At 42.8% G+C, this 13,061-nt stretch overlaps 1 protein-coding gene across 1 annotated transcript in view; it reads right to left on the reverse strand.

The window, feature by feature from the left end:
- The window catches only part of LOC146202157 (uncharacterized), a 63,054-nt gene that overhangs the window by 777 nt on the left and 49,216 nt on the right, over positions 1 to 13,061 (reverse strand). Inside the window, exon 3 of the mRNA XM_084600326.1 lies at positions 302 to 446. Coding sequence (XP_084456452.1) covers positions 302 to 446 — 145 coding nt within the window. The remainder of the gene's footprint in view (positions 1 to 301; positions 447 to 13,061) is intronic.

Raw genomic sequence — 13,061 nt, forward strand, 5'->3', positions numbered from 1 at the left:
AAATTTTTGTCATTTTACATCTACAGAGTTGTCATCTGAAATAGATATTCAAAGCCTTTGCTGAGCCAGACATGAAGTTATTTCTTGAGCAGCCGGGCTTCAGATTTGAAGCAATGCCATTTCATCCCAACCATGTGATCTGAAACCTAGCTGTATTTCTGGCTTGAATGAAAGGTAGTGAATTTTCCCATTAGCACTTTTCTACTTTGTGTATTTAGCCCGTCATTTATGTTTGTTGAGATATTAAAGGTTGAAATGCCGTCTATGTAGATGGAGATGCATATTATTCCATGGAAGTTACCTTTTCGACTGTGCTGAGAGGGTTGCAGACGCTCTCCTCCACCAGGGAACGGTCGTTCACAGGCAGGCTGCCCAGGAACCTGTTTATTTCAAAGTAAAAGATCCAAGGTATGGCACCTTGGCCGGTGTGTTTCCGTGACCACCTCCTGCACGTAATCAGAGTTCAATGAGCACTAGGCTCCTAGCAAATGGACAAATCAAAGAATTTTCGTCATCCGTTGCCCATTTTAGCTACTGCGATTGAGTTACCAAGGCTACCAAGCTCTTTTTTTTTGTTCATGTTGGGATGAAATGAGATCAGCAGTGTGGGGCGAAGTGTCAAGAAACCTAATGCGTTAACGTGATTCCGCGGTATATAAGAAAATGAGACTGTATATGCACGACGTAGCCTGCAAGAACAACAAAAACACGTCACTTCGCCCAACTCGATGAAAAAAAAAAAAAAGTTTTATCCACGTTTCAATACAGGCGCCGAGTAATATTCGGCAGCATGCCCATCTGTACAAGATAGTGCTTGCATAAGTAGGTAAAATTTGCGAACTAAAATTTAACATGAAGCTTCGTCATACCAGCCGATTCACATTCATCGCTAAGTGCCATAGCTCGTTCTGATATGAAAAAATTCCGAGAGCATGCGAAGTTGTCAAAATGCGCCCGTACAAAACACATTACTGCACAATTCAGGCCTGTTTTTTCCGAGGTGGAAGAAGCGCGCGAAGTGGTGCTCGTCGCGCGCCAAGCCTCAGTTTGGTGAATACGGTGTCGTAACGTGTACAATCACTCATCCAAGAGAATAGCACTAGCTACTCACCGATATTCCGTCGTGAGGTTCTCAATCTTTGAGTGAACTTGCTCCTTTGTTTTCACGATGCCTTGTTCGGCCAGTGCACGAGCAATGGCCTCGTACACGGGCCCGTTCCTCCTGGCATCTCGGAGGTCTGAAAGGTGGTCCTCCCACAGACGGATAAGGGCCCAGATTTCGCGCTCTGGCCAATACGCACGTGGCCCTCTGGCCCCATTTCTTGACGCGCACTTTGACGTGCCTGTCTGACAGGCCTCACCAACCGGCTCCATTGACATTTGGCCGAAAATTAAAAAACAGTACGTTTAAAAAATAAAAATAAATATTTAAAACAACTGATTAAAGCGCAGCAATAAGAAATAAATAGTAAAAAGCGAGCAAACAACAAAACGACAAATGCTGGCACAAGCAAAAAACAACGATGAAAGACGACCGCACTAAACGCACATCATAACAAAGAGACACGTATGTCGATGCGGCTGCTGAAAACGTTCGAAGTCTTCTAGACAAACTAGAGATTTTTAAAGTACATTGAAATGTAAAGTTAACGCTAAATAAGATCATGTAGGCTTAAATATAATATTAAATTACATTTGTGTCAACGTTTTTGTTTCTTTGTTGTTGTTTTTTTAAGCTCGCTCGGTGGCGCTCAGGTCTGGGCTGCTTCTTTACGCAGCTAAAGGCCGCTGACGGCTGCCTTTCCCGCTACGGTCCTTTTTCACAAAGGGCGCACGACTTTGCCGTGAAGCTGCGCGTCAACGCCTTTGCAGCAAAGAACCTTAATTTCCAAGGCCTTACAAGTGCCCGTGGGACAGGGGTATAACAAAGACATACAAAAGGTGCAAAAACAAAGCCCTTCTCATTATAAATAACCTTCCAAACGGCTCGCGTGCAACATATCGATTTGCTGGACTCTATATTTTGTTAGTAAAACGGTTGTATGAATACATGCTAGTGCTTTAATGTAATATAATAGAATCACACACATGCGCACACAAGCACACACGTACACGCACGCACGCGCACGCGCGCACACACACACACACACACACACACACACACACGCACGCACGCACGCACGCACGCACGCACGCACACACACACACACACACACACACACACACACACACACACACACACACACACACACACACACACACACACACCAGTGCCTTACAGGATAGTGCAAACCTGAGAACTAAGGAAAAAAAAAACAAGGCTACTTCGCCACATCCTGCCCTGGCACGTTCCGGCCTGCCGTACGAATTAGTGATAGCAAGTGTCTGAAAATCAGCTACACCATAGTTTGAGCGAAATACAGTCCTTGAACATCACTCCCCTTTTCCTTATAGCAAAAAAATGGAAACTGCAATTCAGTGTATATATGTTCGCTCATTTTCCTTTTAAATTCAATTATATTTCCTGCATTTCTCGCGTACGTTTTGCGATGGCATTTGTGATGGCAAAAAAACTATCCGTCACAAAAGGAATGTGTCACAGCTGAATGATAACTAGTATGTTGAGACTGTTGGTTCATTTTATATTTATTTTTATCCTGTCATTCTTTTTGAACTTCCGTTCAGTGTAACAAAATGTAACGGGTGTCAAACAGACTACCTTGTGTGTGTGTGTGTGTGTGTGTGTGTGTGTGTGTGTGTGTGTGTGTGTGTGTGTGTGTGTGTGTGTGTGTGTGTGTGTGTGTGTGTGTGTGTGTGTGCGTGCGCGTGTGCTGAATGAAGCAATTTGAAATTGAAAACATTGAAATATTATGTGTGTGTGTGTGTGTGTGTGTGTGTGTGTGTGTGTGTGTGTGTGTGTGTGTGTGTGTGTGTGTGTGTGTGTGTGTGTGTGTGTGTGTGTGTGTGTGTGTGTGTGTGTGTGTGTGTGTGTGTGTGTGTGTGTGTGTGTGTGTGTGTGTGTGTGTGTGTGTGTGTGTGTGTGTGTGTGTGTGTGTGTGTGTGTGTGTGTGTGTGTGTGTGTGTGTGTGTGTGTGTGTGTGTGTGTGTGTGTGTGTGTGTGTGTGTGTGTGTGTGTGTGTGTGTGTGTGTGTGTGTGTGTGTGTGTGTGTGTGTGTGTGTGTGTGTGTGTGTGTGTGTGTGTGTGTGTGTGTGTGTGTGTGTGTGTGTGTGTGTGTGTGTGTGTGTGTGTGTGTGTGTGTGTGTGTGTGTGTGTGTGTGTGTGTGTGTGTGTGTGTGTGTGTGTGTGTGTGTGTGTGTGTGTGTGTGTGTGTGTGTGTGTGTGTGTGTGTGTGTGTGTGTGTGTGTGTGTGTGTGTGTGTGTGTGTGTGTGTGTGTGTGTGTGTGTGTGTGTGTGTGTGTGTGTGTGTGTGTGTGTGTGTGTGTGTGTGTGTGTGTGTGTGTGTGTGTGTGTGTGTGTGTGTGTGTGTGTGTGTGTGTGTGTGTGTGTGTGTGTGTGTGTGTGTGTGTGTGTGTGTGTGTGTGTGTGTGTGTTCGTGTGTGCGTGTGCTGAATGAAGTAATTTGAAATTGAAAACATTGAAATATTATTAATAGCACACTACACCAGAACGACCTCAAAACATGCTCGTTCAAATAACCGTTCTATCGTACTTTGCAGAAAAATGTACTAAGAGTCACCACATATTTTTGTCGCTCGAACTCTTTCCTTCCCTCGGTAACGCTCAGTTTTTAATAAAATATGGACATTTAATGCCCTTTCAAAACAGTCTCCCGAACAAGGGAGACTTGGATTTGTAATCGGCTTTACACACGTTCATATTTAATTGAACTCTGGGCAAGGAGATTATGCTTAAAACACAAATCTTTTTTACTTCGCAATATAATGGTTTGGAAACGGGCTTTACAGACTTTTTTCCAGAGCACTAGGTGTTGAATACATATTAAACGTTGCCTCTGATGCTGGAGCTGCTGACGTGCATTCGTTGCCAGCTATCAGCTCCAATGACACGTCTGAAAAATTAAATAGATGTCCAGAGAAAAGGGTGCCCTTTCTCTGTCTCTCTTTTCTCTCTCTCTCTCTCACACACACACACACACACAAAAAAAAGACGCTGCTAGAGATCACTTACCCTGAACTCAGTTCATATGCGCGCATTAGTAAAGAAAAAAAAAACGAACTAAGAAGGTGTTACAACTAACACCACACTTAACAAGCGCCGGCACTTCGGCACGTAGCGCAGTTATCTCGAGAAAGCCTTCCAATAAGTTGCCCAAACCTTTGCTATTGGTAAATTGTGTTTACCTGTAAGCGACTGTAAGATATTTTCTCCGGGCTGCGGTTCATGTTTAACTATCTAACTAAGCATGAGTGAGAGTTCATCATGCTCCACAGATTTCAAACCGTTATACAAATTACGAGCGAATTATCAGAAAATCTGTACTTAAATGCAACGTTCACGTGTTCCGTAATACGGCACCAAATTCGTTGCCGCTCGAACATCTACGCCTGTACACAACTCTTCATACTACGGACGCAAAACTATCAACGGTATTATCACTAGTATCGAGAGTTGAGTCACTATCGGTAGTACTATCGATAATTATTTATAAAATAAACCGCGCGTTCTCACTGTAGCCTAAAGTTGGTTTCCCGAGTCAGTGGTATGTAGGTGATGATAAATTCATGGAATTGGAAGTGGAGGAATTGGAGTCCCTGATAGGAATCGTAAACGCCGCCATGGTTGCACTGGGGTTATGCTACTCATGCAGCTGCTGGCTCGAAAGACTCGAGTCCGGTCCCGCGCCGCGGCGGCTGCATTTTGACGGAGGCGAAATCGTAGAGGCCCGTGTATGTCAGCGCACGTTAAAGAATCACAGGTGGTCCAATTATCAGGAAGCCTAAACTACGGCGCCGCTATAGCCTAAGCCACTTTGGGAAGTTAAGGCTTATAAGACCGTGTAAACAATCAAGTATCGCAAATCACGGTTTTTGCCTTACCGGTGACCAACAGTTACGTAATTATGGGCCCTGCCGGGGTGGCGCAATGGTTACAGCGCTCGACTACGATACCCAAGGATGTGGGATAGAATCCCGGCCTCGGCGGCCACTCTTCGATGGAGGCGAAAAGAAAGGCGCCCGTATGCTGTGCGATGTCAGTGCACGTTGAAGAACCCCAGGTGATCGAAATTTCCGGAGTTCTGCACTACGGCGTCTCTCATAGCCTGAGTCGCTTTGGGACGTTAAACCCCACAAACCAAACCAAACCAAACGTAATTATGGATAGTTTTTATATTAATGCTACCAATACCAGCACTATTGATTCTATCTAGAGTGCTGCTGATAATACTGTTGGCAGTCTCTCCATAATAGTGCTATTTATAGATTTATTACACTATCGATAATATAAAAAACTGCCTATACTATCTATAATGAATTAGCCAATAGTTTTTCTCCACTACTTCACACTAGAAGTTTTCAATTAATCTTCAGCAAAAGAGCATTTCCTTCATCTCCGTTACCCCGTGTCATAAAATATTGGCATCATCTCAGAACAAATCGCTTCCACATCTAAGCACAAATCATATCATCAGGAAGTGCTTAACGGTTTAAGGATTACCGATCATACTCGTTCATTCCTCATGTTTTTTGTTCGTGCTTTTTTCCTTGGTCTTCTGTTTGTGTATTATTCTGTGACAACCTTTATAATCATTTATATACCGTGTAGACGTTCTCTCACACAATTTATTGGTTGCTTTAAGTTTGTGAAGGTATTTCTGCTTATACACCTCCCACAGCCTTACTCAGTGCCCTTCCGGGCTTGTAAGATATAGTTTATAACAGTGGGAATAAAGAAAAGCTTAGAGAGTAATATGGTATACTGGCGAGCCATGCCGCCCGGTTATGTAGTATATTTGTTTAAACAGTTCGCGGTATTATTTCGAATAAGGTGAACGCACGCCATTAAAATACTTCGGAGTGACTAGTCAGCCCATGCAGCGTGCTTTGTGATGAGCAACTGCTGTGCGTGTCTATATTTATCTCACTTTCTGCGCTCTATGCTCAACGTCTGCTTATTCCTCGCCTTAACGAAATCGATGTGAATTAAAAAAAATCGTAAGCTAGAATAATGGGCAAGCTGGCATACATTTATGCTGTTATAAACATTTTACCGAATCTCAATCGACAATATATAGTATGTTGTTTGGGCAGCGTGAATTTAAGCTGAAAAAAGAGGCGCCTGGAGGACGTACTTTCACACCCCTTCTGAAGACACCATGTATTCAGTGATTGGATAAGATCTGCTACGTTAATAACGCTGCTGCAGTCAGAATTATCTTCATTGTTCACACTGTAAAAAAATACAAAGTGTCTATATTTTTACTACCTCGTAGGCGCCTACGATGAAGCGCTGCAGCACCGTTTATTCTTGACAAGTTAGCTGTGCATGCACTGTTGAGACAGGACACGTTTTTCATGTCTTCTCCCACTTTCTGAGGTCTGGCATGCTTCTGTGTGGCCGAGCACTCTAAGACCGCCTTCTTTGTATTGTACAGTTCACCATTGAAGCGCCAGTATAGTTCTCCGGCAAATGCAAGCGAAAAGGTTGCCACAACTTCTCCACATAGAATCTTATTACAAACGTTCAATTTCATTTGCCTATCAGTAATAATCGGAAGAAAATATTGAGTGCTATACACCAGCTTAGGGTTGGCATTATTTAAAAACCAGAGTTGGGTGCTTGCATGAACTCGCGAATAGAATAAAAACCAGGTTTCCCTCTAAGTAAATAATTTCAATATAATTGGTGTAAACAAGTGCAAAATGTTTATTGAAAATCTTTCTCAATAAACGAAACAAATGAGAAATTGTCACGAGGTATGATTTCTTAACATTCTGAGTGACAAGCGTGTCATTCACGGTTTAAATTTTTTTATTCTTTTTTTTTTTGCAATAAGCATGACGCCAAAAACAGCATTATGGAGTGAGGATGAATAAATCACCTTGCAGATAAAAAAAGGCAGCATACAGCTAAATAAACAATTCAACCGTGGCGTCACCAGTGCATTCCAAGAACAAAAAAAATATATCAGGTGTAGGAGATTAACTGCTGGACATTATCAACACTGCCCCTTAAAACAATCTCTTTCAATTTCTTATAGACCTTAGGAAAAACGCTACTTATGCGTGTCAGGTTTACACGTAACCTTGTTTAGTTTTATTGGATAGTCAAGCCGTAGCGAGACATAGAAGCATCAGTATACAAGCCAACGGTTTATGCTAGTCTGCTGCGGTAATTACAGTTGAAAGACTTAGGTTCTTGCTATAAATCTTCAAGGCATATCGCAAATTCATCTATATCTGCTGTAAACCAACGATCCAGTGCTGAACAAGCATATTGTTGAATTGAGCGAGCGTTAGCCCATAAAAGTAGCCCTCATTCATCTGAGGGAAACTGCCTAGTGCTACGCCTTAGAAAAAACGAAAGCGTGTCAAGGTCTTCGAGTTATAGTTGATAGAATGTCGCCTACCTTGATTGAAGGTTATCTACGTGCCGAGGTATTTGTATTGTAATACTGGTGAAAGTTGCATCCCATTAATTCCGTAAACAAATTCACGCAGTTTTTTCCGCTTTTGTGACGCTCATATCTACAGATTTTTTACCCAGATAATGTTCACAAACCGATTCTACTGCTTTTACAAGGCCTCTTAAATCTTTGGATTAACTTTCCTGCTTTCGGTAGAATAGAAGCATGCAGCGATGAATTTACCGTCATCTATCTGTACGTTCCTTTGTCGCGGTAACTGAGATTGCAGTTCTCGACCGTTGAACCCAAGGACTCGAGTCACGAACGATTTCCGGGCGTGGCGGCGGCTTTTCCATGATGCTAAAAACAAGGCGCCAGTGTAATGTGCGATGTCGCTGCATGTTGAAAATCCTTCGGTGTTCGAAATTTCCGTTTAGTTTTTGAAGAATCTGGAGTCCCCTGGTCATGAAACAGGTACCGATCGGCAATCGCAAGCTTCGAGAAAACCACTCTGCTGTTATAAGGTAAGCTTCGCTTTCACAGGTTGAGAATAAAGTTAGTCGTCAATATTTGCTTATTGTCAGTGAAGTCAAGAAAATCAGCACGTTGATCTTGTCGCATGGTAATTCGTTTCCGAATGGAGATGCAAGCCAAAGTTGTGCTCGCCAGAACCGAGACTCCCGATTTCGTTTCCTGATGGGGGTCACGGCTGACCAGATCTCTCGTGGCGAAGAAATTCCAAATGTTAAAAACAGTGATAATTTGCGACACCAAACCAACTGGAAGGCTATCCTGCTGCAGCTTTACAGCAGAAATTTAATCAATACAACTTCTTCGAATGCGTTGGATGTGGTGTCGGTACGCAGAAATTCATTCCTCGAGCATTATTCAGAAATATTGATGAATTTTGACTGCAAAAATAGCCATACACTCAATTCCTTACTAGTTCGCGAATATCTTTGCTGCATACAAATTCCAGCTTTCTTGGACACCTTTTAACTTTGAGGCAACTGTGAAATATTGTAAAATTACTGCTATGCATATGCTCATGGAAATGGGGTCACCTTCCGATGAGCGGCAAAACATTTGCTTTTGAAGTTTTTCCTGTGCTTGTAGCGATTAGTTCAAAATGCTACAAAAAACCAATGAGCTGCGTCTTTGAAAAATAATTTTGAGACAACTATCAAATATTTAGGATATATTGTATCAACATATTTTATGAACATATAGATGAAAACGGTCGGAATGCATAACAAACGTTTCCTTCCTATATTTCTCTTATGCTCAAACAAATAACTAAAACTGCCGTATGGAACCGATAAGGGTTATCTTTTTACATTGACAGCAAAAGACTACAAGCTTGCCAAGGCAAGATCTGCGGGTTATTGATTGTTACCGTGAAGCTACACAATATGCGAAAAAAAAAATACGTCCAGCTAGAATCTCTGTTCTAGAAAATGGCTGACATTTTTGGTAACCTGTTGCAAAATTTGGTTCCGTACCAACCTTCTGATATATCACATACTATTTTGTGACAGAATAAACAGCATTAGCAGCACTATTGGCTAATAATTGTCATGTGTGGTCCTGAAAAAAACCGCGACGTATCTTTCGAAAACCAAATGTTACGATACTAATATTGAATGCTCTAGAAGCTGTAAAAAGATCAGCTTCACCTGTATGCTGTTTCAGCGATGTTCTGTAGGATATATACGTTCGATAGTGACAAATTTATATTGAAAAGTGCAAAGAAAATGACAGTCAATGAAAAACCAGCGCGCGGCACAACAAGAAAAGGAAGGCGAAATAAAAACAATACGAACCGAGAACTTTTTAAGTTCCTAAAAACACTTGATGCACCCAAGCGGACGCATGTATTAAAGTGTGTAACGCATTGAAGAAAGAGCAGACGTGCTTAATAAGACTTAGTTTCCAAAATTGCGCACATACTAAAAAACCTGAAGAAGGCGTTATTCACTGCTTGAGGGCAAACGAAGATTGTAGAAGTGTGCATTTGCGACCGTGCACGTAGGTTCCATTTTCTTCTTTTGGTATCGCTTTTTTATGAAAGAAATGGTGTATGATGCGCGAAATTTAAAAAGGGCTCCTGGAAAGCGAACAAAAACTTAGGTTCACCAGAACAATCTGCGAGAGAAAAAAAAATCTCCAAGGAAAAACATAGTGAGAGAACAAGACGCACAGTGCTTAATTTAAGATGTGAACGAAAGCCTCTCTAAGTTTTTATTTTTTAGGTTTCTTTCATCTTGCAGGTCAGGAGACAGAATATTTTTTTCAGTGGGGGGGGGGGGGGAGGGGGTGCGTTACCCTTTCTTCCGTTCCTTCCCTTTTCCTTCAGGACAATGGTTATGTGCTGAGATTCCTTAGTCGTGCTAGTTGTGCATCCTTCATTGGGGTGCGGCGTGTGTGGTGACGTCCTGAGGCAGCCAACGTCAGATAGAAACAGTGCATGGGAGGTCGTCTCAGCGTCGCTCCTCGTATTACGCATTCCTCAGTGCCAAGTTTCAAAGGTACACGTTTGTGGTCTTTTGGTCTTAGTAAGCCGGATTGTTCTGTCTGCTAGCGGTCATACCAGAGTGCAGTAAATACTGTTTTTACCCTGCAGTGGTGCACAATTCTGCTTTGTTGTTTTTATTGTCCCTACACTATGTCTTGATGAAGACTATTCTGTCATGAAGTCAAAGCGATGATTGTATTTGCATAAATGCGGCTTGCATATTGAGTGCCGCGTACTGACGGGCGTATTAAGGCATATAGTCATCGAGCGCTGGCTGGGCGTGTGATTTCACGATGGACTCGCGTTACAATTTTAGCGTGGCGATATGTCTTTTCCGGGCCAATCACATCGCCTACTTAAGACGATGCACTTTCCTTATTCCATGGGAGCCACTTGTGTCTCTATTCTTGCTCTTATATGCCAAATTTCCCGACATCTCAGTGCAAAAGGTCGGTTCAGGCTTCGTTATAATGTTCTAATTGGCGCTTTTCAATGACCTGTTTTAGTAGTGATTTTCAGTTTTGAATTTTATTATGTGCTCAAAAACTACATATGGTCAATGTGTGTATTTCCTCAGCGGCATTCTTCACCTACTCTGTTTGCTGAGCATTTTAAACACTTGTACAAAGTACAGCTACATGAATTATGAGAGGGAACACGGGAACGCGTGCCTTCGCATTTCGCAAAGCGAGCCACCAACAGAACACGGGGATGGGTGGCACAAGGGCATGCTCGGCAAGAGCTACCAACCAGGCTTACTCTCGTGTTTTAGGCAAGACAACTGAGGCCGCATGGCTCAGACAGGAACGGCTTTATTCCGTGATAACGGAAACGAAAGAAATGCGCTGCGGTGGCTGGCGCAACGCGCTTTAATAAGCCATCTTATCACAGTGGCAAGGGTGAGCGGAGAGAGGTGGTTGAGGCGAGGTAGTTCCGCAGCTTTGATAACACTTCGCGATACCACACTTACTTTGCATGCGCCTATACCGGTGATTCTTATCACATGTCGGTAGTAGAGCTTTGCAAAGCGCGGAGGCCATGCGTTCCCGTGTTCCCTCTCACATTGCTTCTAGCTGTACATATTTCGCCGTTAAAGGTAGAAGTGTATAAAAATTTGAACTCGCCATTACGTTTTCTTGCGGGTTGATATCGCAAGTGAAAACGTTTCTATGCGCGTACTGACAACCTTATAAATTCACGTTTGCCTTCATATACACCAGAATTTATGCAATTGAATAAACTGCAACATCTGTGGTCGCAGTGAAACATATTAAGCAAAATGAACGCAAGAGTGCTACAGACGTTGCTCTGAGGAATGCACCATAAACGCGATAGAAATTCGCACAACAAAGAATAATAAAATATTGAGGCAATTGTTTCAAATAAACTCTATGAATTTACTTCAAGAGATTACACCAGAAAATCATCAAACTGATCTGTTATAAACAGACAAAAAATGAGCGCTTCAGCTGCACACCGTAAACGTGCGGTAGATCTCTAAAATCTACTCAACAAAGGCTCCTGAAATATTTCCATAAAATTACGTCAAAATAATGGAGCGTAAATTCATCATAGATGTGGATATTATTTCTGCCTGTATAGTGAAATCAGCCACAGATTTTGCATGCCAACTCCACAAAATTTATAGCATTGTTCGCCAAGGGCTCGCTACGAAAATGGGTCAGAAGAGCCCCAGAAACGTAGACAAGTACACTCAGGAAAACTAGCGGAAAATTATCAGGCGAAAATTGACAAGAACTCTGCAGGTAATCTCGAAACACGCAAAAAGTGTACTCTGTACGATGAGAAGAAGCAATACGACTTCTACAGAGATGTCAAAAAATATAAAGGGTTTCTTTCGGCTTCAGACATATAGATAAAGGGATTTATTGAAAGGAAAGGCAGAGAGGTTGGCCGGAATGATTCAAATCTGGCCTGCTACTCTGCACTTGGGAAGGGGGAAGGGAGAAGAAATAAGATCATGATGGGTGACGATGTTGAAGAAGGCATATGAAATATATACAGACACAGTAGCTTACTTTACAAGCACGAATCAAGTCTGGTGGCACAAAAAACGGCAAAGAGCACGCACTGCTGCCTGGACACCCTTCCCCTTGGCCTGCCAAGCGCCCAGCAGCTGTTTCACTGACAGAGGCCTCTTGTCTAAACGCTTCAAGGAAGCGGCTAGCACACTCCTTTCGCACGCATACACTTGGCACACAAATAATGTATGGTCCACAGTCTCTGGGATGCCACAAGTTGAACACTTAGGCGAGTCCACCTGCTCAATTAAATGTATGTACCTGCGTGTGAAAGCCGCGTTTAAACGAAGTTTATGTAGCAAGCATGCCTGATGACGCGGAATATCCTGCGGAACATAAAATTTCAGTGTTCCATCGAGCCTTTTTAGACAAATGTGTCGGGCGCCTGGCTGGGTCCAGCAAGCTGCCGTAGCATTGTTCATACAGTTCGTAATAAGACACGTCGTATCCGCTCTTGAAAATGGTCACAGCTGTTTTAAGGCCATTGATGAGTGCGCTTTTCGCTTCAACATCGGCCTGTCCATTTCCATGGAGCCCGCAGTGGGCAGGGATCCATTTAAACATTATCCGGTGGCCTTGTAGTTGGGCAGATGTGAGGAGCTCCATAATTTTTAGTGCCAGGGACTGGTAGGCAGTGTGGCGTAAGACGTTTTCCTAAATTTGAAATGCAGCCTTTAAGTCCGTGAATATGCACCATTTTTGAGGTGGTTCCCCACATATCTAGCGAATAGATTCCCGAATGGCTACAATTTCAGCAGCGGTTGATGTAGAAGTATGCCCCAAAAGGAAATGTAGAGTCGCTTTCTGAGCTGGTATGACCACAGCTGCAGCGGATGCCTGTGCTGACACAGATCTATCGTTGTATACGTGAATATACTTAGAATATTCTCACCAGACGTGCGCCAGAGTAAAATGTTTGAGTCCACAAAATGGCACCATTGATTTGTTTAATATTCC

The sequence above is a fragment of the Amblyomma maculatum genome, chromosome 1, assembly GCF_055883805.1.
Source record: "Amblyomma maculatum isolate TAMU_Amacu chromosome 1, ASM5588380v1, whole genome shotgun sequence".
NCBI classification, from domain to species: Eukaryota; Metazoa; Arthropoda; class Arachnida; order Ixodida; family Ixodidae; genus Amblyomma; species Amblyomma maculatum.